The sequence below is a fragment of the Pseudonaja textilis genome, chromosome 14 (genome assembly GCF_049901715.1).
Source record: "Pseudonaja textilis isolate UNSWEBS1 chromosome 14, rPseTex1.2, whole genome shotgun sequence".
In the NCBI taxonomy this organism is placed as follows: domain Eukaryota; kingdom Metazoa; phylum Chordata; class Lepidosauria; order Squamata; family Elapidae; genus Pseudonaja; species Pseudonaja textilis.
This window is the reverse complement of record NC_142003.1, coordinates 3,064,766-3,091,289: the sequence shown is the minus strand read 5'-3', so window position 1 is coordinate 3,091,289 and position 26,524 is coordinate 3,064,766. Positions and strand designations below refer to the sequence as shown.

At 43.2% G+C, this 26,524-nt stretch overlaps 1 protein-coding gene across 2 annotated transcripts in view; it reads right to left on the bottom strand.

The window, feature by feature from the left end:
- Positions 1 to 26,524, bottom strand: part of SDK1 (sidekick cell adhesion molecule 1) — a 367,483-nt gene that overhangs the window by 141,575 nt on the left and 199,384 nt on the right. For both annotated transcript variants that reach the window (XM_087912912.1, XM_087912913.1), the window contains exons 8-13: positions 18,846 to 18,929; positions 13,524 to 13,718; positions 10,901 to 11,017; positions 10,599 to 10,766; positions 9,462 to 9,564; positions 7,129 to 7,305 (exon numbers count right to left, since the gene is read on the bottom strand). In XM_087912912.1, coding sequence (XP_087769038.1) covers positions 7,129 to 7,305; positions 9,462 to 9,564; positions 10,599 to 10,766; positions 10,901 to 11,017; positions 13,524 to 13,718; positions 18,846 to 18,929 — 844 coding nt within the window. The remainder of the gene's footprint in view (positions 1 to 7,128; positions 7,306 to 9,461; positions 9,565 to 10,598; positions 10,767 to 10,900; positions 11,018 to 13,523; positions 13,719 to 18,845; positions 18,930 to 26,524) is intronic.

Genomic DNA, 26,524 nt, shown 5'->3' with positions numbered 1-26,524 from the left:
TGGCCACATCTGTAACCCTGCTTGGTCACTGAATTGACCCTTGGTGGGTTGGGGGAGGTTTCTTCCCTCTTGCCTGAAGCCACCATACCATGCGCGGCTGCTTCAATCATCGTGGCGATGAGACTTTATTATCTTCCTACACCACAAACATGCTCAGGCAGCCACAAAAGCCAAAAGATCTATGTACAACCCCGTGAATTTAGGACCCACGCATTGTTTGGAAGCTGTTTCACACCCCTCAGATCCCAGTTTGAGTTACAGCTGGCCCTTCTTCCAAAGAGTGTGGCGTTTCTGCGGAAAAGCTGTGAAAACTGTCAAACAAGCTGCCTAATTATGCAAAACAAAAGATGAAAACGCACAGTGAGAGAACGGTTGTTAGCGCAGAGTGGCTGCTGATGCCCCAGATAAATCTGTGTGACGGTGACTCACAAAAGTCAAACCAGTTTTTGCTGGTTAGGTACGTCTTTCAAGGTAGAGGTAGTCTTTTGTCTTTCTTTGCTGGCACTTGGGGATGTTCTCTTAAGCAGGCTTAGAAAGAGGGTTCTTTGGGGTAGGTAAAAAACGGTGGGAATTTGGTTTTGCCTACTTCGAATTCGAATCGCAAAGCGGAAAAGCAAAGAGATTCGTTGACTCTTGAAACGCAACATCAATCTTGTCTACGTTACTTAGGAAAACATGCTGGATCCTTAAGAAGACTGCACCAGCTAATATTTTCTAATAATCCTGCGTTCACGTATGGCATGTATTCGTGTATTACGGAATTACAGAGTTGGGAGGGACCTTAGAGGTCTTCTAGTCCACCCCGCTCGAGCAGGAGACAAATTCGTCAAATTCGGCTTTAGAATTTCCTGATGAACCCCGTGAAGATTTTCTGCAAAGATTAAGTTCTTCTAAGGTTGATCTCTCCGCTGATGTATTAATGAATACATTGGCTGAGATATCAACCTTAGAAGAACTTAATCTAAAAGAAACTGAACTGTTGCCCGCTAATTCACAATATATTGACCGTGATGACTTGGAATTAATGGACTTCAGGGTCTGACACATAGGGTAGGCATCAGAGTGAAAAACTTGGTAGGTTTTAAGCCGTCACATCACCGCAAAGTCCTTTCTTCAGTTATATTCGGCATGTAATAATAGCAAAATGTTAAATGGTCTTTTCAGTTAAATAGTCTATGGCGTTAATCTCAAAGACCATAAAATGTGAGAATAATGAAGTGAGGCCTTCTGTAATCTGTAACTGTATGCAGCCGTTCATGCTTATGGACCTTAAACCCTTAAAGGTAAAATGACCAGGCCTGCAAGAAACATTTCTCAACCAGAAACACTGAGGGAAAAAGAAAGAGAATCCCAGACCAAGAAAATCTCCTGGCCTCTCAATTCCACCCAGATAATATTAACTAATTTCAGGCAAACAAATGTTTTGATGTCCCTTGAGAATTCATTTCTACTAAAAAAAGCTCTCTTTAAAAAAAAAAAAAACACCTCACTGTACTTGTGATCTTTTTTGTTCTTCGGTGCATGACATCAGATAACAGATACTCAGAGTTGGAAGAGTCCTTGAGGGTCATCTAGTCCAACCCCTGCCCAAGCGGGAGACCCTACACCGTTTCTGACAAATGGCGGTCTGATCTCTTCTTGAAAGCCAGAATTTTTCATGAGATTTAATTTTTGAACCAAGGGACAATTTGTTAGCCCTTCTTGACCTGTATTACTGCAATAGCTACTGATGGAATATCCCTACTGCCCAGGTCACAAGATAGCAATTGCACTTTACCGCTTCCCAGTGCTTCCCAGCCCTCTCTAAGTGGTTTACAGAGTCAGCCTCTTTGCCCCCAACAACCCGGTTCCTCTTTTTACTGACCTCTGAAGGATGGAAGGCTGAGTCAATCTTCAGCTGGTCAGAATCAAAGGAATCGAAGTTCTGGCACTGAGCAAAATTTGCCTGCAATACTACATCCTAACGATTACGCAAACTTCCTTGACTGGAACCGTTCAACATGCTTTATTCTCCCAGCCATTAGATGGAGGTTGGAAAAAGAGTTAGGGAGTCATGGTGGTACAACGGAGTATTTGCAGGCTAATTCATCCGATCGCCAGCAGTTCGATTCTCACCAGCTCAAGGTTGACTCAGCTTTCCATCCTTCCAGGTCAGTAAAAGGAGGACCCAGATTGTTGTGGGGCAATGTGCCGACTCTGTAAACCGCTTTACATATACTAATCTAAGCACTATTGCTATTGTTCATTGCTCTACCTTCCTCTGAGTTGGTTATTCGGGATTTGCTTCTGTTTCCCCCGTGCACTCAGAATAAGGTATCAGGTGAGGAGCTCTCCCTCCCCTTTGGGCTGTGCAAGCCTGCACATGTGTTTTTCTACCACTGCAGGTAATTTTGGATACAGCAGTAATTTTTCTCGCCTGCATAACAGCCCACCAGAGAGGTTGGAAATTACTAAAAAAAACAACAGCAACCGAAAACCCTTTCTCTATTGTATGGAAAAGATAATCTGCTTTCTGCCTGACTTCTTAATTGTTCTCTCTCAGATGAAGCGTGGAAAATAAAAGGAGAACAAATGGTAGGAGCAGTCAATGCAACTGAAGAAATATGTAAAATCCACAACAGGTTTTGTTTTTTTTAAAAAAAATATATCGCTGGGTGTCATTTAGAGTTGTGCTCGTGTGCATTACTGAGAGCTGTTCTTATTGAATCTCTTTTGTTGATGGGGAAATTCAAACTGGTTTGGTTTACACTGCTGGCGTGCGTGTTCTTGCCTCGCCTTTGTGCTGCTCTCATTGTGTTTGCATTTTGATTGTACTTCGGCAGCATTTTATATGGACGTCCGGTGGAGGACAGGTTCTTATTGTTCAGTATCGGGAAATGGAGGTCGACGTGGAGCGATGGAACGGGAAATGGCTCGAGGAAGAAAGTGGAGGAAGAGAATTAACTGGTAGAAGAGAATGTTTGTAGCTCGGAGTTGAAAACTGGGGTCCTGGGGGCTCTCTGATCTTGGTGGTTTTCTTGCAGATGTTTTGTGACCCAACTAGGGAAACAAACCCCATGTCCTTCTTGCACTGATGATGTTACCTAGTTAGGTCATAAAACATCTGCAAGAAAATGAGCAAGCTCAGGAGGCACCAAGGACTCCATAGCAAGCGAGCAAGTAAAATAAATAAATGAATAAACGTGAAAATGTCTCTCCCACCAAAACTGGCAGGGCAAGCTACTGTATATAAACAGGGATTAAATCCCACTCCCTTCTAGCACTGATGGTATTTCCTAGTTGGGTTATACAATGTCTTCAAGAAAAACCACCACATTCAGAAAGCATCAAGGATCCCACAGAAGAGAATTACGTTCGAGTCCCCGAAAACCAGCCTAGTTTGTAGCAGAACATGTTCTCTGTGCAGAAGGCCTCAAATCCAATTGTGGGCAACCTTGGTTAATACTGCAAGGCTGGCAGAGATCCCAGTGGGTGGACACCCAGCCAGGGTGAGAAGGTAATTGACGCTGGCGAGTCAAGGGCCTGGAATGTATTTGCCCTTTAAAGGTCTCGAGATGGACCCAAATGCCAGGTTAAAACTTCTTGATGGGCACAGGAGATGTCAAATTACAAAGGAGAGCCATGCCAATCCTTTGAAGGAGGTTCTTCAGAACATGCAGGAGAATACCGGAGGCCTCCAACCATGGCAACCCTGGGCATGCTGGCTAGGGAATTCCGGGGGTTGAAGTCCACAGGTCTTAAAAGTTGCCAAGGTTGAACACCCCTGCAGTACGCTCCGCATCTCCTTTTGCAATCATTAAAGCAGCCGCATCTGGGAAACAGCGATGCCAAGTGTCTCTTGAAGCACAAACAGGCAGGGCCAGCTGGGAACCGCTTTGGCAGCAGCTCTGTGAGCCAGGAACAGGCCTGCTTGCTTTCACAATTCAAAAAGAGGTGCTCTCTTATGCTTTCTGAAGCCTTTTTTCCCCCCAAAGGATTTACGCAGCTCTACAGTAGACAATCCGGAGTCAGATTCTAATGGGCTTCTTCATTTTGCATTTCAACCCTGCCTCCAGATGGGAAAAAAAACCCAAACAGGATGAGGCAACAGCCGGCAATTTCAAAAGAGAAATCAATCTAGGCTAGTGGAGAGGTGAGGCTCTTCAGAAATCCAGGATGGGTTAGGATGGGTTGTGGCCTGTTGGTCTCCGGACCATCCAGCAGCGGAATCGGAGGAAGAGAAGGAGGTGTGGAAGTCAGGGTCAGTGTTAGGGCAACCTGAGAGCCCTGAGGAGGAAGAGGGAATGGAGCTAGCACAGAGAGAGAGAGAGAGAGAGAGAGAGAGAGAGAGAGAGAGGGAGGGAGGGAGGGAGGGAGGGAGGGAAGCAGAAGGCAGAGGAGAGGAGAGCAGTGGAAATCTAGGGGCCGGCCCTCGGGACAGGAGCTCCAAGGGGGAATGGAACTGAGAGAGAGAGACAGAGACAGAGCCTGGGCCATCCGTCAGCCCTTAGCTGGAGAATCAACAGCCTTCAGATCTGGAGGCGGCTGATGTGGAAGAGGAGGAACAGCTGGGCCCAGTGCCTGATGTACGGATGTGCCGAAAGCAGAGGAGAGCAGTGGAAATCTACAGGCCGGTCCTCGGGCCAAAACTTTTTGCCGGGGCTGCTGGCGTGCCTAATAAAGGAATCTTTGAGTTCACTTCAGAGGGTTTGTCATGTTTGGGAAGCTGGGTCAGAACAAGATGGTTGACAAAGGAGTCTTCAAGAGAAGGTTAGGTACGGCGAGCTGGCAAAAACGGACTTTGTTCCCTCCCCAAAACTGATGGACATTCTAGATTCTAGAAATGATCGTGTTAGGAAATTCCTCGGTCTTGTTCCACAAAACACTCTGATTCTTTCACGACCTTCATTTGTTGGTCCGAGGGAAGAAATTCAGCCAAGGAGCGATGAATTCATGCTCCTTTCAGTTTCATGAGAACGTTTGAATGGGGAGAAAAATACAACTCCTAACGAGGAAAATCTCACAGAGGGAGGAATGCTGGGTGTTCAAGAGATCAAAGGACCTGGGCACCTTTAGAGAAATGTTGGCTTGTTAGAAGCACATTTTCTGATCGATTCATGAACTGCAATAATGAGATCCAATCATCCTGCAATTTCGTCTTGCAATTTAACACGACGTGCAGCACTTTAGGCAGGTGCAAATACATTTTGCTTGTGGGGTGTGCGGAAGAAACACACACACAGAGATTCAACTTTTTTACATTGTTGTCACGTACAGAGATTCGTGTTTGCCACCTGTGCACAGTCTGCTTCTTTGGTGGGGCTGGCTGTATATCCAAAATGAACTGTTAAGAGGAGATGATTAATACAAGTACTTCTCAACTACTTGCAACCATTCGTTTGATTAGGGGTTTGGAGACTAAAACATACGAAGAACGAACGGTTGCAGGAACTGGGCCTGGCTAGTCTAGGGAAGAGAAGGACCAGGGGAGACAGGAGAGCAGCCTTCCAATATTTGAGGGGCTGCCACAGGGAGGAGGAAGGGGTCAAGCTATTTTCCAAGGCCCCTGAAGGCCAGACAAGGAAGAATGGATGGAAACTGAACAAGGAGAGATTCAACCTGGAAATAAGAAGACATTTTCTGACAGTGAGAACAATCAACCAATGGAACAGCTTGCCCTCGGAAGTTGTGGGAGAACCATCACTTGAGACATTCAAACAGACTGTCATCTGTCAGAAATGGTCTAGGGTCTTCTGCTTGGGTGGGTGGGGAGGACTAGATGATCTACAAGGTCCCTTCCAACTCTGTTAAAGTGGATCTGTTAAAGAGGTTGCAAGAGCTCTGATCGCATGCAGGCATCTGTGTGGAGAACACATTTTTACAAACTAAGCTATGAATTTGACGGAGCTAAAAATTCTCTCTGGCTATTTCGAGAACCTTTGGAGGAAAGTGACCTAATTAACCTTAGAAATATATTTTTTTAAAAAAAATAAGGCTAGTCCTGATTAGTAGAGACAACTGTCATGGTGAGGACTCCAGCTGGGAAGAAAAAGAATCCTGTCTCTTTGTGGAGTGATGAATGTTAAACAGAGAGAACTATTGGTATTATTATGTAAACTAGCTTTTCCTGTGTAACTTTATAGTGGCTCATAAAATATTCTATTCAGGCAATTTAGTTTCATTGATTTTGAAAGCCTTTCTGTGTGATGAATCTCAAGCAAAATTAAAACCTCCAGAGAGGAATACACTCAAATAAAAGAGAGAGAAAAAAGCCAAAGTTAAGAAAAAGATAAAGGAAGACAAAGCTGCTCATCATTTCACAAGTTTTATAAAAGAGAAGGAGTGGCAGAAACTGGGGGTGGAGTTAAAAGAGGGATCAGCCTAGAATCTCTACATAGGCACAAACAATGTCCACATTTCCTTGAATTCTGCTGACTTCTATCTAACCTCAAGCAGGCGTTGACTGTTGGTTGACAAGATCCTTGTGTCTAAGAATGATTACCAATAAATCTGTTTAATTTCACCTATGGACCTTGTTCGGAGAAATATCCATCTGGTTCAGGTTCCAAGCTGGGAGAAAGACATTGGAAACATGGAGGCTGATTGGAAAGAGGGTTTAATGGTGAACAGGACCACCGACTACATCGTCCTGGTGCAGCTGACCCCCATGGAGTTGAGAAGGGTTTTTTCTCTTGGGCTTTGAACTTGAGCTTCCTGTTCCTGTGCAAGAACGTGTATTCTATTGGCTGTTGTCAGATTCCTATGTGGTCATGTTTGTCTGAGCTCCCAGGTTTGGTTGACGTTTGCTGGGTGATGCAACGTTCTTAGGAGGTTGCAATGCAGTGGGCTCTGTATCTTCTGCTAAATGGTCCTATTATGTCCTGAAGGGCCATGTCTTAATCCAACCACCCTGGAGCTGAAGGTCTTTTGTCTTGTAGATGGGCTGGCCAAGTCCTGCTGGGGCTATTAAGAAAGGTGGGTGCTGCTTTCCAAGAGCATTTTTCTCCATTAGGGAAATATAATATTTTGCCTCTTTTAATATTTCCTGAAATATTTCATTCTTTTAGGAGAGGGGTGGGTGTTAACTTGGTACAACCTGAACTTTCACACCTGACATTTCCCATCCCAACGTACTATGTGAGAACTTACATTACTTCCATTCGGGCCACCCGTGAATCATTCCCGCCCGAGGAACTGACTTCGCAGGTGTAGTCTCCGATGTCACCTGACCACGTTTGGCCAATGATGAGACTGCCATCTTTCTCAATGGAGATTCGGGAGCTGCTGGAAGGATTGATGATCACGGTATCCTTCATCCAAGTGTACCTGATGGTCACAGTACATCAGATGGTTAAAGTCAGCTGTGTATTTTGCTAAACATAACGAGCATGCTGAAATTACCTGGCAAAACCAGAGATAAATACTTTAAGATGGGTGGCAACTCGTAAAGCATTCCTGGTCTGCTCTCGAGTTGCCATAGGCAGAGGGGGGAACTGATGGAGCAGAACAGCAGCCACAACCAGAAGCACATGCCACGCATATCTTCTTCAAGGCTGTATCCCAGGCTACTGGGACCAACCAGAGAGGCAGGATCTCCACAGTCCGTGAATGTGCTCCGTTGGAGAATGTGATTTATGACACACTCTGGTGGGAGACAGGAAACAGAGTCATAGGTGGGTCGTAAATTACATCAGGCAGAGTATCTGCCGACATGTTGTTCCTAATAAATAACTGGATTTCTTTTGAAACTTGGCTCAAGGCTCATGGTTTAATTAGGGCATTGGTCGGAATCCTGTCAGCGGGTGGACTTCAACTCCCAGAATTCCCAGTCAGCTATGCATGAGGGGTAATTGAAGTTCCACCCATCTTAAATTTGCCAAGTTTGACAAAAACTGTGATAAAGGATACAACCCTCCTTTATAGAGTTCTATAGAACTTTATAGAGTATTAAGTATCTCATTTATTTTTTTGAGGTGGGTGGGGACAAATTTGAAGCAATGATTGGCAATCTAAACCCAACCAAGTTTTGAAAAAGAAAAGAGCTCCCCCGTTTTAGTTATATTTTCTTGGCTTCACTAAAAGTGTCTAGAATTTGGAGTTTGCTCCCTAAACTACCAGGAACCAAAACTATTCATTTATTTATTGAGGAAGCCCAAGGTTTTATTTCACTTTTAAAATATGTTTTATCATACTGTGTGATAAACAACTCCTTCCAAACATAAAGGAACACAGGACAGTTTTCCTTTCCCCCGTTCTGTTGTTAAATATAGTAAGTAATACATAAAGAAATATAAGTAGATACGGTCTTTCATGGTGCCTACAAAAAAATAAGGTAATTTGTGTCATTTCAAGACTCAAGGTCAGTGATTTGTGAAGGGCAGGCATCTCAAAGGCTGAGATTAAAGAATAAAGTATATATACTGAAGTGTATTTATTATGCCAAACCTAGAATATTCTCTTTCAAAGCTGCTGCAGAGGTTTCTTAGGCAACAGGTAAAAAAAATCTTCACTCTCGAAAAAATACTGTGCAAATGTTAATTATACTTAGCATGAACTTCTTAAGGCAGCTCTTTGACCACAATAAAGATTTGATTAGATTAAGATAAAATATTGCAGGGTAGAAAGCGGGTGGGGTCGGGTTTTGGCCTGGTCCTCACCCCCCACCCCCAGCAATGTCTGTGATTTCAATGTCACAATTTGTAGAATAGAATTCTTGCTTTAAACCGTTTATAGCGGGACTCAGAATCCTACCAGCGTTTATGAGCATAAAAAGCATCTAAGACACAGTTTCTTCTTTAGTCAAATCTACACATTTTCCCCCTCTTTTTTTTCCTTTTGACAAATGGCCTTGTTTGATGTTTTCTAAAGGGAATGGAAGCATTTTAGTTAGATTTGGATATATCTATATTCATTCTTCTGTATGAAAAACAGAGGGACGCCTTTTGATTCCCTGCTTGTAGAATTTGGGAGTTAAAAGATTTCACTTTGTCTGATGAAACTTTGGTTCTTGTTGGTTTTTCTCAGGGAAAAAAAAAAGGTGAGGCTTCTAAGACTTCCACAAACTGATTTGCAAAACCAATTCCCTTAAATTGCTTTGGGTTTTATTCTCGTTAAGGATCGGCTTGTGACAAGTCAGTTTTATTGATATTGTGTTAACCTTGACAGTAAATCATAGGACGGCTATATTGAAATCATGAAGTGGAACATAGCTCATTGTAAATAATGCATATGGTTGCAGCGGAAAAAATAAAGAGAACTTGATGTGATTAAGGGCACAATTTACTGTCTCAAACTGGAATGGTTGCTCCTGGGCAAAGCAGTACGACAGGAAGTAAGACAGCACAGCTGATCGTTAGAACAGCTGATCATCGGGAGGAAAAAAGAAAAAATGAATATCGGTTTAGCTGAACTGTGGCATTTTTTTTACTACAGGTTCGGTTGAACTGGGCCAAACTGGTAGAATCCCAGTGTAGACAACTAACCTGATGGAAATCCTTGGGTCGTGGGCAGCTTCACACTGAAGCATGGCTGTTGTTCCCTTAATGACCGTGCTGTCCTCTGGAGGGCGTGCGATAAAAGTGCGATCTGAAAAAAAGAAGATGACCCACAATTCAAGTCAAGTTGCCTGTTTCCATCTTGGTTTGGGGTTTTGCCTTGGGAAGAACTACAAGCCTAGAGAAGTTGCTCATTATTGCACCACCCAGTTCCTGAATACAACACACTGGAGAAAATCCAAAGGGTCTCTGTCTACAGGTTTTTAGGAAGTGAGTTGTGAAGATCTCATCTGTTGCTAAGCTTTCACTGGGTATTTTTATAAAGAGGATGGGATGATACAAAAATAGGACCAAGAGGAATAAGGAGACATGCTAGTCCTGAAACACCATTTGCAAAAGGTCGAAGACTTCCTTTTGATGCTTCAGGGCGTGTAGAAAGAACGACTTCGCTTTAGCATCTTAATTGCACAAAGCTCAGTGTCTAAGATACAGCAGGACATTAAAATGTGTTGTACCAGTTTGGTTCATGTGCTAAAATCCAACTGGAGACCTTGTCCTCTCCCAACCTCACTCTGAACTGATCTGATATTGGATAACAAGCAGCTGAACGCTGGATTTAGATATGGTTGCACCCTATCAGGAGGATGCTGAGGTCGGTCCAGTGAACACCACCTTGGGGTGGCTTCCATCTAACCTGGTGATTTTGAGATGCACCGCACTTCCTTTCCAGATCTTTACAGTGGGGAATGGTGTTCACAAAGTTGTAATGCAGTAATAATATTAATGGTTGATATTGCTGCAGTATTACTGTCTCCCTTCCAGTATAGTTGGGTTCTGCCACGTTAATTTGACTGCCTTTTTTTTTTAAACAAAGGATGAACAGTTGCAATGAATGAGATCTCTGAATGCCACCTTAGAAGGCTGTCAAAAGCATGTCAAAAACTGCTTTTTTCAAGTGAGATGTTTATGGTGGTTCTCCACATTGCTTCTGAAAACCATAATCTCATTACTCAATGCTCGCCCTACCCTCATAACATGAACACTTTGTAATTAGATTATGAATTAATCAGCTACAAGGAGAGCTGATTAAGTCAAGATGAAGGCTGAAAAGGAGCAGGGTCTTACTCCATACGGTAAGAGAAGCAGAGGCGTTCAGGGTGCCTTCGGAGTTGGCTGCGCAACAGGTGTAGACGCCGGCATCTTCGAGAAAGACAGGGGTGATCTGAAGACCTCCAGACTCAAGGAGACGGAACCTGGGGAGCTGAATGGAGCCACTGGCCAGAATCTGATTGCCTGGAACACAGCAAGTGGAAACAGCCTCAGTCCACTTTGACTTGCAGCACATGAAGGTGTTAATGCTATTTCTCATTTGTCCTGGTGAGCCACCACAATTTGTGGGGTTTCCTAGTAGAATAGTAAGCATGTACCCCTTTTCCAGGCAACGGCGGGCTTTGGGGCTCCAGAAACTTCACATCTTAAAATGGCGCTCATCCCTTCGGTGATGGTAGCGTCTGCCGGGGGCCAGGTGAACGTGGGCGCCACATCTGGAATCAAAACCAGGGTTTCATTAAGAAGTGGCCAAGAGAGCCCTCTGAAAGGTCAGAACATTTGTGGAGTTTTCCTACTGTACCAGAACATTGTGATAATCCCAACTGCCCCTCGTAGGGTGGACCCCCCAAACGTTCATTGTCCCTCTCAGGAGAACTCTGCGATTTGGGATTATCATCAGGGGCTTTGAGATCAAGCCAAACGGTGGGCTTTCAAGAAGAACGGATGGGTGGATGGATCAAATTAAGCCAGGGCTGTTTAGTCTCCTGCAGGATGAAAAGCAATTTCAGCCTGACACCAGTTTGCAGGAATTAAATGTCAGCCAAAAGAAGTTTCCATTTGACTCAAAATATTGCCGCGTTCCCCCCTTTCGTAACGTCTCTCTGGCTTTCTCTCAGCCTCTGATGCAAACATTCGGGGAGGGGAGGGAGGGGGCCTTATTAGCTCTAGCTGGGAAAATATTTTAGACACAAGAGCACCGTGTGAGTTTGGTGGAAGGCCTAAGACAGTGATGGTTAACCTTTTTGGTGCCGAGTGGCCAAAGCATGCGCACGAATGCACGTGTGCATGCTCCAATCCCCAAAATGCAATGCAAGCACCTCCTGGGCATGTGCCCTACCCCCACACATTCCTTGCGCATGTGCCCTGGCCCCCGTTTTGGCTTCCAGATTGGTGCAGGAGGCTTTTCAGGCCCCAAAAGGGGCACGGAAGGGGGTGCTTGTGATCTCCGCAGTATTTCTCCCCCGCCATATCCCAGGCTTTCTCCTCTGTTTCTGCCATGGAGAGGCACCTGTGGAGGGTGGACCCTGTGCAGACCAGGGAAGGCACAGGTGGCAGGAATGCAGGAGTAAGCTAGGGCATGCTGGGGGGAGGAAGGTAGGGCACACTGGTGGGGAAGCTGCAGAGATCGGTGAGACCCGAAGAGAAGCTGGCCATCGGGAAGCGCATGCATGCGCAGTAGAGCTGGGCTGGGTGACAACTGGTGTGCCTGCAGAGAGGGCTGTGTGTGCTACCTGCGGCACGCATGCCATAGGTTCACCACTACTGGCTTAAGAGACAGCTAACACCCAACACTGGAAAAGTTGATAAGCAGGTGTCCGTCCATCCATCCTTCCAAAATGAGAAGGTGTCCATCCATCCATCCGTCCTTCCAAAATTGTAGAGTTGTAATTGCAGGAATGTTCCAATCTCGGGTGGCAAACCTCAGATAAAGAATGTTTCCAAGCAAATACAACTCAAGTAAACAAAGTCACTAATCTAAAGGAGGATTAGAGAGAGGAAGTAAACATACGTTAGACTTTAACTAGAGATGATTAATTGTATGGATTACTGTGCTAAACAGTAACGAAAGTTAAGCAGCAACCAAAGTTAACCAATGATGGAGGATAACTAAAAATGTGTATAAATGCAAGACTAGACTCCAATAAAGATCATCATGATTCAGTTGTTCATGATCAAACAACTCGACTGCCTCATCATTGCAACACAAAATGAGAAGGTGTCCATCCATCCATCCTTCCAGCTAAGAGGTCCACAGGTCCTTCAAGCTGACCCTTGCCACTGCCCCTTTGCACTCAGACAACTATCCACGGTTCCCTGGTCTATATGGAAAACAACCGTTATTCTTTGCATTCCCATTTTGTATCTCAATGTGGGACCAGTGTCTAGATCCTCCTTTCTTTATTGCTCCAGAGATTCTAAAGGAGAAACAGTATTAATTTCCTCCAACAATTGCATTGGGGAACTCTGAAAAAAAGCTGCAGACTCAGCTTGGTGGACCCCCCCAATTTTTCTTTACACTTTCTTTTTATTTGGGGGGGGGGGGAGAATGTCATTTATTTTAGAAAAATGGACAGTGGGTTGCGATGGGTAGGGAAGAGAAGCAGCCCAGCTTGTGAGGACAAATGCAGTCTGGAAGGAGTAAAATACGGCAACTGCAAAATCGATGTGGAATTTAAATGAGGAAGGATTGAGAGGGAACGGCCCTCCCCTTTTGCCATTTTAGTCCCTTCATTCACTTTCCTGACAACATGTCAAATTGCTGCTTCCTAAAGCTGTCAGGAGGGTGACACTGGTGGGGAATTTGATGGTCTCGCCACCATTCTGTAGAGGACAGAAGCGTTCAGCGGTGTGGACGATAGCAACACCTTACGTAGCCCCCCTAGTCTGTATGCTCGAGATGAGAAAACTCAATTGGAAGTAAAGGGGAAACTGCTAGCTAGGCTGGAAGGAGGGGTCAAGGGAGGATCTAGCTTGGAGTCACTGCACAGCCACAAATGGCATAAGTCTGATCTACCCAAGATCCACGAAGCTGTATCTTGTTATTCCCAGAGGAAAGCAAGCAGTCTGAGCAGATTTTTAACATGGGTGATAAGCAATAAAGTTATTGACTTAGCCACAACTGGCTCTGGTTGCTTATGCCAGACAGGGTCTCACTACGTTCTGTAGCAGGTGCCGCCAAACCTTGTCTTAATTTCCCCACCTGTGAAGTTCCAAACTTACGGGTGACCTCAAGATAGGCGTGGCTCTCTATCTCGCCAACCTCGTTCCTTGCAAAACATTGAAAGATTCCGGAATCTTCTGGCTGCGCTCTCTGGATTTGGAGGGTCCCATTGGGTAGCACCGTGTAACGAGGATGGACTCCTGGGCTGACAGGGACAGCGTCCTTATACCAAGCGAGAGTTGGCCGTGGGATCCCTGCGTGAGACCCGGGTAGAGAAAACTCGGTCAGATGTGCGCTCTCTCCATGCCTGGCTTTATGTTCAACTCAGCCCCACTTTTGACAGAAATACTCTGCTCATTAAAGTACAGACAGTCCTCGACTTACAACAATTCATTTAGCGACCGTTCAAAGTTATGACGGCATGGAAAAAAGTGACTTATGACCATTTTTCACGCTTACTGTCAGGGCTACAAAAAATCCACCCCCATTCAAATCATAACTTTCATCACTGTTACCGTATCCCCACGGCCATGTGATCAAAATTCAGTTGCTTGATATCATAAACTGATATTTATGATGGCTGCATGTCTCCTTTTGTGACCTTCTGACAAGCAAAGTCCATGGGGAAGCCGGATTCACTTAACAACCGTGTAACTAATTTAACAACTGCAGTGATTCACTTAACAACGGTGGCAAGGAAGGTCATAAAATGGAGCGAAACTCGCTTGATGTTTCACTCAGCGACAGAAATGTTGGGCACAATTGTGGTCGTAAGTTGAGGATCACCCATAATGGATTTAAGGCCTATTTTAGGCAATCAGAATGATTTTCTGGAGGAATCACCATGGTAAGTGCTCTGAACTTCCTTCTCACGGTATCTTAGGAACATAAGATCTTCCCTGTGGACAAATGAGGAATGTAGTAACTTGGCATTATTATAATTTTAATTGATGGCTTTATTTTCTTGGAAAATATTAATCCAGCTCAGCTTTTTTTTTAATAATGAACCGTTTTTTAAAATCCTCTTCCCCTTTGTGACATCTGGAACAACTGTTCTCATTTCTCTCCTTCAAATATGGATGCTTAAGAAAGCGCTGTTAATATAATTTATCAAGTTGCGTCATATTAAGAAGAAATCAATGCCTTATGGACTCAAAAGTCAATAGAGTAAATGTCATTATATGTAAAAATTCTGTCTTCGGTCTACTCGTCTTTCTATTTAGACAGAAAGTTGGTATTATTTTCCAAAATAATACAGAGACAAATGGGAAAAGAAGGGCTCGGAAAACGAAGAAGGAAATTTAGCGACGATAAAACTATTTCCGTACCAGGATGTAATCAGTTCCTGAAATCGCACTTGAAGCTTCCATTTTGTTAGAATAATAAAGCCATTTATTGTCTTAAAAAAAGAATCAACTTCTGCAGACTGGGTATTTATTTGTGACAAAGTAGATGCAATACAGCGCTGTGAAATAATGTACGATTTAAGGTTCCTACCGAAGGCTCATCCAGAGAATCCTGATTGTCAGAATTCTTAGCACAAAGCACAATTTACTTCGTGAAAGTGCTGCAATCTGAAATTACTACAGACTGAGTCATGAGGAAACAGATAATGTGAAAATGAAATAGTCATCCAGGACAGGAAAAAAAGGCTGGAAATAGCTTGAAGCTTGAATAACAATAATTCTTTATATTTTAAAAGGAACATAATAGAATTAAATCTAGTATTTGGCTTATTCCCTAAATCCCCTCTGACTTATTAACTTAATAATATTAATTTAAAAAATCAGCGGGGAAGCTAATTTTTCAACTGTAACCACAACTGCGGAAAATTCTCCTCTTTTCATGTCTTAGAAATTGCGCAAAGCATCCTAAAAAGATGGACAAAAGGCTCAATCTTGCTTCGTCTTGGCAGAGAAAGCCATGGATGTGTTCTCAATCGAACGAGACTGATTTTAGATAGTGGAGCATCAAGCCATAGGAAAACCATTAAGCACCGGTGTTCCTCAGGGATTTAAGATACCTGAAAATCTGAGACAACTGAGTAAATTTAACCGCGTAAATCGCATCCATCAGGTGGAGGCAGAAAGGGTATTTTTAAGAGTGTTTTTGGATCCATGGGGAGGTTCTGGGAATCAAGGGGAACTGCTGGATCAAGTAGAGAACCATCTGAGAGGTTAGAGGAGAAGGGTGCTGGAAATGGTTGCAGGAATCCACATAAGGGAATCAGTTGAGAGAAGATATCCAGATTACAGAAGAACTGTTCATTGTGATAGAAGAGAATATTTGAACTGGGAGGACTTCGGGGTTCTCTGAACTTGGTTGTTTCCTTGCAGATGTTTCATGATCCAACTAGATAATATCATCAATGCTAGAGGGAAGTGGGATTTGCATAGAGGAGGAGGAGGAGGAGGAGGAGGAGGAGGAGGAGGAGGAGGAGAAGGGAGGTGGAAGAGGAGGAAAAGGAGGAGGAGGAGGAGGAAGAGGAGGAGAGGAGGAGGAGGAGGAGGAGGAGAAGAACTATGGTGTCCTTGGGGTTCTCTGAACTTGGTTGTTTCCTTGCAGATGTTTCAAGACTCAACTAGATAACATCATCAGTGCTAGAGGGGAGTGGGGTTTGCATAGAGGAGGAGGAGGAGGAGGAGGAGAAAGGAGGTGGAAGAGGAGGAGGAGGAGGAGGAGGAGGAGAATTGTGGTGTCCTTGGGGTTCTCTGAACTTGGTTGTTGCAGATGTTTCAAGACTCAACTAGATAACATAATCAGTGCTAGAGGGGAGTGGGGTTTGCAGAGGGAAGGAGGAAGAGGAGGATTATGGGATCTTTGGGGCTCTCTGAGCTTGGTTATTTACTTTCAGACCTTTCATTCCACAACTAGCCAGCATCTCAGCACGACGATGTTACCTAGTTGGGTCATGAAACCTCTGGATAAAACCACCCAGCTCAGACAGCATCAAGGACCCCGCAGAGCTGTTCATTATTATTATTAATCTTGCTTCCTGGTATATCCCACAAGGGCCAAATTAGATCCAGACTCAAAAGTGACTCAGCCGTACCGTGAAATGCAAAAGGACCTGCCTATCCGTCCTTCTCAAGAGGCCTACGCTTCTTTTCTGCTGTTTTGCATTAGCAGGCATAAAAGGGCCGTGGGAACCCTCTTGCCGAAAAGGACACTTCTGAGAAAGGAATGTGATTTTTAAGAAAGATGATCAACGTTTTTCAAGTTCTGGTCTGTTCGAACACCTTCTCGTTAAAATAGGAATGAATGAAGGCTACCACAGAAGCGTTAACTACAGCTGGACATCTGCTGCCGCCAATGTTCTCCTTCCCTTGCAGAGGCTCCATAATTTTAAGAAACAAGTGCGCTTTCGCTCTTGTGGTTATTGATTGCTTCTCCACAACCTAAGTTATGGGTCCCACAACAACTGTTTCCCTTCCATTAATCCATTTGGCTCAAGATGTTCAGCCTTCTTTCTTGGACGGCCTTTATGGAGCACTCAAAGACGGAGGGGCATCCTGAGAGCATCGCAACCTTTCCGGCCTCTTTGCTATTTATATTGGACTGTTTAAGTCAGGGGTGTCGAACTCGGGTTCATCAAGGGCCACATCAGGGTTGTGTTTGATTTCGGGGGGGGGGGGGAATGACCAGCTGCAATGGCCTCGTGCAGTCCTCTGCCAGTGAAAATGGAGGTCAGGGGGCCTTATGTGGCCCGGTTGGACCCAGGGGTGGGATTCAAATTTCTTAACAACCGGTTCTGTGGGAATGGCCTAATTTGTGGGTGTGGCTTGGTGGTCATGCGACTTGCTGGACTTAGCTTGTATGTAAATATTATAAATATTAATGTAAATATTGATTTTTTTTATTTAAAAAGAGCAACTTTTATCCAAAATCAAGCAAAGCAGGCAGGCAGATTGAGTTGCTCACAGAATCACGGATTCACTCAGAGATCTATCTGTCTGCCATCTGCTACCTGAGTCTGCACTGAAAAATAGAAGCTTCAGTCCTAAGGGAAGGTTCAGCTCTGCTTTTAGACTCGCTAGAAAGCAAGAAATTGAACGATTTTCTGCTTTCTAGCTAATCTAAATCTCCCGGCACAACAGAACAGCTGAGGTTCAGGGGAGGGAAAAAAGGAAAAATGGTAACTTAGCAAACGCAGGCAAGTTGGATGGCGCACATGCCAGGTAAGGAGTGAGTGGTCGGGGTGGGGAGGGGCAGGGCCAGCCGGTGGTGCGATTTGCCGGTTCTCTGAATTGCACAAAATTGTAACAACCAGTTCTATAGAACCGGTCCCACTAGATGGAATCCCACCCCTGCTTGGACCCCGTTTTCATCCAGGATGGCCTTCTGCAGCCTTCTGCCAGTGAAAATGGAGCTGGAGGAGGGCTACACAAGGCCAACGGAGCCAAAAACGGAGCCTGAGAGGGCCACATGTAACCCTACAAAGCTCCATTTTCGCTGGCAGAAGCATAGCAGGCTGCTGTTTCCAGGACAGCCCTGCAAGCCAGTTTTAAGCACTCCGTGGGCCGGATCCCCTGGTTTAAGGGAAAACAAAGTTGTTGTTTTCGATTGGCTAACCCAAACATAAATGAATTGTGATTGGCTAGGCATCCCCGTGTTATCATAGTCAGGAACAATTTTTTTAAAAAGCATAAATAATAAATACAGGTAGCCCTCCCTGTTACAGCCATTTGTTTGCTGACAAATTATGACGGTAATGGAAAGTGACTTATGATGAGTCCTCGCACACACAGGTGTTGTAGTATCGCCATGGGATTAAAAATTTGGGTGCTTGGCAACCGGTCTGTATTTATGACAGTTGCAGCATCCAATTGTGACCGTCCCAACTGGCTTCCGACAAGCCAAGTCAACAGAGGAAGCCAGATTCGCTTAATGACCAGATGAATCACTGAACAACTGCATTGACTGGTTTAACCACCGTGGCGAGAAAGATGGCCAAATTGGACATGAGTCATTTACCAATCACCTTGCTCAGCAATGGAAATTGTCAGGCTGCTGACCAGCTGCTACGATGATGTAATGCCGGGAATGAGTCAGCAAGGTTTTTGGGCTGATATCACTTTAAGAGCCTGTAATAAGAAGAGGCCCTGTTGGGGCATATCTCTCTCTCTCCGTGTGTGCTTCCGTGCTGTAATTGCTGATTGCGATGTTTGAGATCTGACTAAAGTACATGTATATATTATATATTCTTTGTAGATAAACCCACTATTTAAATACAAATCTTTGTTTACTGTATTTGCTCCTGGGATTGTCTCACATAGTCCCATTGTGTGCACTCTGACAGAAATTCTGGTTGCAACTGTGCTCGTAAGTCGAGAACTACCCGCACCTTTTAAAATGAAGTTATTTGTTCATGCTCTACTTACCTGTGGCTTGGCATGGGATGCTCACTGTCTTCTCTACTTCTAGCAAAATCTGGTTTTCCGGTTCAGCAGTAAAATACGGTGGCTCTTATGGGAGGCAAAACAGAAGACCATGTTAGTTCTTCTCCAGCGGTAGAGCTGATCTTCTTTTGTGCAGAGGATGACACACACAAGCATTGAGAAGACCCATTCACTTCCAAGAGAGATACAAAGTCTTCGCCCAACCTATCACCCCTTTTCGTTGAATACAGCATTACAAATGGAGCAAGCCTGACTTCTAGTTTTGAGTTCATGGCTTTTTTTCAGTGACGGCCTCATAAAACTGCCTCGACAATTATCGATGATGATGAATATGTGTTTCAAAGCGTATGGAGTCGCTGACAATTCATACCCAGAGTTCTACGCAATGAGTTAATGACCGAGCAGAGGCCCTTCTCATTTTACAAGCATGAATCAGTGAATTTTTCAATTCTCTGCTCAGAAGGTTCTTCCAGAAAGATTTTATTTACAGCAATAGATTAGATGAAAGGAGCTGGCCTCGGTTTTCTGCTCAATAACCCATGCAGCATCAGACATAAAACACCAGAGCAGAAACCTAACACAGCTGTGTGCATAAGGATCCCATCAAGTCTTCATCACGGTGTGCAATGAAGGTGGGAAATTTAAATTAAGCTACGTCACAGCAACTTTCGACTAACTGAGATTGGTGCGGCATTCGGCATTCCTATAACCCTCCAGAATCAGTTCTGCCAAATAGCAATAAGACTTATATATCTTTTCCCAGTGCTTTACAGCCCTCTTTAAGTGGTTTACTGAGTCAGCCTCTTGCCCCCAACAATCTGGGTCCTCATTTTACAGACATTGGGAGGATGGAAGGCTGAGTCAACCTTGAGCCGTTTGAGATCAAACTCGAGGCGGTGGGCAGAGTCAGCCTGCAATCCTGCTTTCTAACTGCTACGCCACCAAGGCTCCTTTTGCAATGAACACTCACTCCTTGCAATTCTGGTTTGTCTAATATCAGAAAACTTCACTTGCTACTTATTTTTGTTCTTGGGAACTAGTGGCAGCATCCTAAAATTGAAAACACTGGCCACCATCCATTCGATTTAAAGAAAGGGATCGGAAGTGAGCATTAAGCAAAAGCAAGGAAACAAAGCAAACAATTTGGGGATTTCACAGAGGGTAAGGCTTACTTGCTGTTCTTTGCACCCTAATTACAACTTTTCTCCTAGTAGACGTGCTCCTAAGTTTGAATTCATTCATACAATATTCCATTTAGCTAATAACAATGGAACAACTATTGTAACTTTCTTTTCCTGTTGACCCAATTGAGACTCAAATCTTCTTTAATCCATTTTATCATTGTTCAGGGTAATAGTTATTTGACCTTTATAGAAGACCTTAAACGGCAAGGCAGCCACCACACAAGACGCCACGAATCAGGACCACACATTAAACTCCAGTTAAGCTGATTTATTGCACATGTCTATAGACAACAATCTAATCAACCAACAGCACTAAATTGGTGCTAGATCAATGGAAATCAAAAGGAGTTGAATTTAGACCTTTTGTGGGAATGCAGAAATTCTAGGCTAATTCCTCACTTGACTCCATCCTCAGGCTCTGCTCAGCCTTCTCCTTTACCATTTCATTCTCTTGTAGCCTTACAGTGTTTCTTCTATGAGTCGCATCTCTGAGGCTTAGCCTGTAAAAATTCATCTCCTGGGAAACCTTCCCTTTCTCAACTTCTGGCTTTGTCGAGAGCCACAAAGGCCAACACAAATCGCTAAGGCTACTGCTTGTCATGAAATGGGAAAAGGGTTCATTAGCAGAGCCAGCTGAGTTGTTCTATTGACAGCTTAAATCAAGTGTGATCCAGCATTTGTTCTTCATCTTTCTTCAGGCGGTGAACATCTGCCAAAATCTATTCCAGCCACAGCTATGACATTGATGAAAAAAAAAAGAAGAATCATAAAAGAATTGGAAGAAAAGAAGGGATGGGTTTGACCATTACTGTACTGGCTGTTAGGAAAACAAGGGTGTTTTTTTTTTTCTTTCTTTTTTAGCCCTGTGGTGAAGGCCATCTTCCATTGAAAGAAAAGACACCATTGAAAGGCAGAAGATGAAGAAGAGGTGCAAATAGCAGCACGCATCTCTGCTAAAAGCAGGGACATCTTCGGAAATTGCAAGTTGAAAGTGTGACTTGGAAGATGCAGGATGCCTCACTGTTCCTCATCTGGGGAATTTCAATCCTTTGCAATAGTGGCAAATATCTGTAGCTCTGGTGTAGGAGAAAGGTGGAGGTTTGTTCTCTGAGCTTGTGGGTTGGTTTCCAAACATTTTGTTATCAGGCTAGGTAGCATCTTCAGTGGAGTTTAGGGGATCTCGGTGTTGGTGTTCTTCTGCTTATAAGGGCTTAGTATGATCAGTAGGTCTTGTGATGGGGAGGTTGTCAACTCATACAGCATTCCTGGCCTGCTCTTGAGTTGCCATAGGCAGGAGGGAGGAGTACAACTGATGGAGAAGCTCCGTTGCTTTGACCAGAAGCACATTCCACGCATACCTTTCTCCAGATTGTAGCCCAGCTTATTAGAGCCAGCCAAAGAGGCGTTTTCCACAGCCCGAGAAAGTGCTTCATTGGAGAATGTGATTTATGACATACCCTGAGAGGAGGAGGGGGAAAGGATCATAGGTGAGCACTAAATTACATGGGGGCAGAGCCGACTGCACTTGAGAAAGTGCTGACATGTTGCTTCTAATAAGTAGTTGGATTTCTTTTGAAACTTGGCTGGAGGCCCATGAATTAATTAGGGCGTCTGTTGGAACCCTGACAGAAGTCCCATATGGGGAAGATCACATGAGTTGAGGGTCTTGTGATGAGCCAGGTGTGGATCACGTCAAGTGAAAGCCTGGTGATCAGTCTTTTGATGGGTCAGGTGTGATGGGTCACACCTGACTCATCACCACACCCTCACCTGACATGACCTCCTCATCACAAGATGCATGGACCACACGAAGCCCTTATAAGCAGAAGAACACCGACATCTCCTAAAGATGCTACCCAGCCTGGTAATGAAATGTTCAGAAACCAACTCACAAGCTTGGAGAACGAACCTCCATCCTCAATTTCAGTCTCTTTAAGTGGCCTTATTTCTCTTCCTGGTCTAAATACTTTTTACCTCTCCTCTCCATCCAGTTTTATTCCTCTTCTTGGCATCCCTTCCCTACGCAGCTCTCTCTTTATCCTGGGTTTTTTTTTTGTGTATGTGTGTGGGGTTTTTTTGGCAGCTTCTGCTAAAAGTGGGGGAGAGGAATGTGTGGCTTTGTGCATTCCCAAATGCACAAAGGGGGGGTCGTTTCTCTGATATCTGAGTTTAGTTGATAGATGTGGAGGGGAGTTCATTTAATTTTATGAATGGATACCTAATTTTACAGACAATTAATTTCAATTCGTAGTTATTAATTCAACGAATATGCAATTTTTTTTGGTCCGTGTTCTACATTTTGGAGCAGCTGTCTCGCTTCTGGCAGAAAAAGACACACACACACACATGAGTGTGTCATACACCCTACCTCATTACTGGCTTAATAAACCCAAATCACATTCACATGCAATCTTGAGGGAAAAACTCAGAATGATCTTATGATCCTTCTTCCTGTACCTTTTATATGTAATGTCCTCCTATTAATTATTTAAAAAACCCTCAGTGCCTGAATTCAGTGCTTCTTTGCAACAGCGGCTTCGAGAAATTGCATCTCCTAGAAAATTAAACCTGTGGAGTGAAACCAATGCACTTAGCTGTTTATACAATTTATAGCTTTTTAATAGTATAAATTTTCAACTATAATAGATTTTCAATGCCTAAATAGACACTAATATATAGAGATATATTTACTGTGGGCAGGAGGCAAAAAAAAAAAAAAACCTCCACCCCCAAACCGACCCTAGACATTATTGGAAAGTCAAAGAGGATGGCTTCATTTTTCTTGAACTTGGCTTTTCTCATTGATCTTAGATTATTTGACCAACCCTAGGCTTATGCAGATTTGTGAATTTGGTTCAGCGGACAAAAGCTGCAATTCTCATATATTAGCCTTGTAAAATGACACGTCTTGACAGAAATAATAGTCCAGGAGCAATCCGGATGAGAGCAATGCTTTGTAAGATCAAGCCATCTTTCAAATGTCTGAGTAGAGTTCAGAAACGTTTTTTAAAAATGCACAGGATAATTAAATGGATGAGTTGAAAGGGACTTTGGAGAGAACACTGCTTGGTGTAGCAATCAGGTGTCTCTCATCTGAACATCTCCAGGAATGGGGAAATCTCATTCCTCTCTTGGGCGGTTGTAAATATGCTCTAGAAATTCTAAAATGCAGATTCTGAGAGGAACTGGCCTGATGCACACTTTCTAGAGTCAGGGGCAGATTGGAATGCCTGACACTACAGTCTCCAAAACTTTGTGGCAGAACATTTGGCCGAAAGATGTGGAAAATGTAGTTAGAAATACAAAAGAGAACATCTGTAGTTCAGAGTTGAACTGTGGAATCCTTAATGTTCCCTGAGCTCAGTGGTTTTCTTCCAGATGTTTCATGACCCAACCAGGTAACTTCATCATTTCTTGCCATTTCTTCCTAGCACTGATGATGTTACCCAGTTGGGTTATGAAATGTTTGCAAAAAAAAAAACAACCAAGTTCAGAGAGCATGAAGGATGTGAAGTTAGAAATATGTTTGAGATGAAGTATTTATAGATACGCATGTCTTTTCAATAGGTGCATTAAAAACTGAATTTAAATACGATTTTTCTTTTGGGTTTTTTTTCAAGTTCAGAGAAATGGTATGTGAGAGATTAATGAACAAGCACATCATAGTATGAAATCAATAGGGAAAATCCTTAATTGTCTATGCCATTTTGAAGCAACATGAAGGTCTGAAATGAAATATTGAGAGGAAGCTAAGAGAGGACTGTTCAGCAGGAATGAAGAATGGGCAGCTTGCCAATATTTGAATGGAAATAATTTTGAAACTTATTGACGTCTTCTTGGTGATATTTTCTTGGCATATCATGGTTTTCTCACCAGAGATATTTAGGTTATGATGTACATTGGTCCATTGATTATTTAATCATAGTAATGGCTTCTTGAAATCTCATCAAAGAAGCTACTACAATGATTAAATAATCAATGGACCAACATACATTATAACTTAAATATCTTTGGTACGATTACTCAGAATCAAGTTCCATTGAACTTGGTGGGGCAAAATCCTTACTCTGGGTGTTTATGTTAGTTCTGTAAATGAAGAGAATAAGAATTAAGGAAGAGGAAGTTGGGAATGGGGACTTTTGTACCCACCCTATAGCTTCTAATCTTTCCTTCTCTCCGTTTCATTCTTTCAATCTCATTGCCACCTGGATTTACTTCTCCACTCCACTCATCTTGTTTTGTTGGCTGTTTCCTCCCCTTATCCTTCCTAGCAACGAGGAGTTGGTCATGGCTCGACGTTTAAGTCAATAAATTGAATGACATTTAACCTGTTGAATCTTAAAAATCAGCTTCAGATTTGCACCCTCAACTTTTCCAATACCTGCCCTGAATGGAACCTTCATCTTACATCATCCACATGGCCTTTTCCTCATGAATGTCATGCTCATCTTTATTATTAGTTGTGGTTCCAAAATATAAATTGTATCTAACTGGCCTTGTCAAAACATGTAATCATCAGTGCCTGGTGATTTCTGGAATTATTCCTCCAGATTACTACAATTTATTTCAAGTATCCTACCTCAATTAGAAATATGGCCCATTAAAAGACTTTTCCGAAAACCATGATGTTTCTAATTTGTTATATTTTTGCTGTACTTAAGATTTTATCCCAAGGAAAGTCTACATATGTAGCCTTTATAGTCTTTCCAGACGCGTGATGAAATATGCAGCGGATGGCATTCCCAGTGCAAATAACGTTCAGCCATTTTAGCCAAGGTCTTTATTCTAAACTAGTTCAAGGAATGTTTTGTTGCTAAAGCCAAAACTTGCAGTATGCAGTGTGGTGGTTTCTTACTTGTGTCCCCAGCATATATTTTACGTGCACAAATGGACAAGTATAATTAAGTTTTTAAGCGCTATTAAAAGAGGGCTTAATAACGCAGCCTCGAACAAGAAAACACCTTCAGGATAGCTTAGAAAGAATTATCGCTTTTATATGAGTGCTCTCGTTTTTAAATTTGGGTCTAGTTTCCTCCAAATTCTGTTCCCTTGGTAATTAAAACCTTGCAGGGTTTCGGTTTTAAAGTTCCTGCTTTTTCATGAATTATTCCACAGTCTGCTGCGGCATCAATGCGTGTGTGTGTGTGTGTGTGTGTGTGTGTGTTTTGTGTGTGTGTGTGTGTATACACATACGTTAACAGGCCAAGCTGGATAAACATTAAAATGGGACTTCAGGTGCCAAAGGTGTAAGAAAAGGAACTGATCCCGAGAATGCCACTATCTTGTTTTCTAACTTTTTACATCGCGAGCTCTGTTAATAACTTTGTTCATCGAGCAGCCCTATAAAACCAAGATGAGGAATAAAGCATGGCACACGAAGAAGCAGAAGCTACTAATCAAAGCGGTTGTGTGACTTTTCTGATCTTTTATCTTTGTTTCTTTGTGGGATTTTTTTTAAAAAAATATTATTCGAACACCACTTGCAATGGAAGAAACATTGCTTGCAACATTGCAAGAGGCAGCCCCCTAAGAAAAACAAATAAATGAGTTACTATAAAATTGCAGGGTAGCAGGGGCGAGGGTGGGATAAACTGATTTTAATCCGAATCATAAATAACGGAAATGGGGTTCCTGCTTGTTGAAAGAAAGGAGAAGCGATAATTTGAAAGAGTGAAAGAAAGGGAGAAATGGAAGGGCGAGGAAGGAACTTAAAACCAACCTTGGTGTAATTTATTATAAGGCAGGAAACAGAAGATGGGGCTGAAACACCCTCTAGTATAAAAGAACAAACTTCAACTTGACTTAAATTTTTCAGCGCACCTGAATACAGAAAGGGCTGAGGTTCATGGAAAACCTTCGCGCGTTTCTTGGGTCTCTATCGCAACTTTTGGGGACTCTGTCACCACTGAACTTCTCCCAGGAATTGGAAGCTTCACAAGCATCTTGGCAGTTAGACTGGTTCTAATTTGACAATCACAATTGAAGATTTTGAGGAACAGCATCTCTCCAAAGATATAGAATAGGGCGACTGGGTTGGAAGGGACCTTGGAGGTCTTCTAGTCCAACCTTCAGCTCAAGCAGTAAAGCCTATACCATTTCAGGCAAATGGCTGTCCAATCTCTTCTTAAAAACCTCCAATTATACCTCCAACTTCTGGAGGAAAGTTGTTCCACTGATTAATTGTTCTTACTGTCAGGAAATTCCTCCTTAATTCCATGTTGCTTCTCTCCTTGATGAATTTCCACCTGTTGCTTCTTGTCCTGCCTTCAGGAACTTTGGAGAATAGCTTGACTACCTCTTCGTTGGGGCAGCCCCTGAGATATTGGAACACTATATATATATATATGGCTCTCTCTTTTCAAATGTGCCAGAATTCTCTTTTTAAGACTTAGCTCCATTCCACGGTCTTGGAAAAGACTGTCTGTGGAACCTCTGGTTATTTTCATTTCTCATTTTTTATTTTCATGTTACTGATGA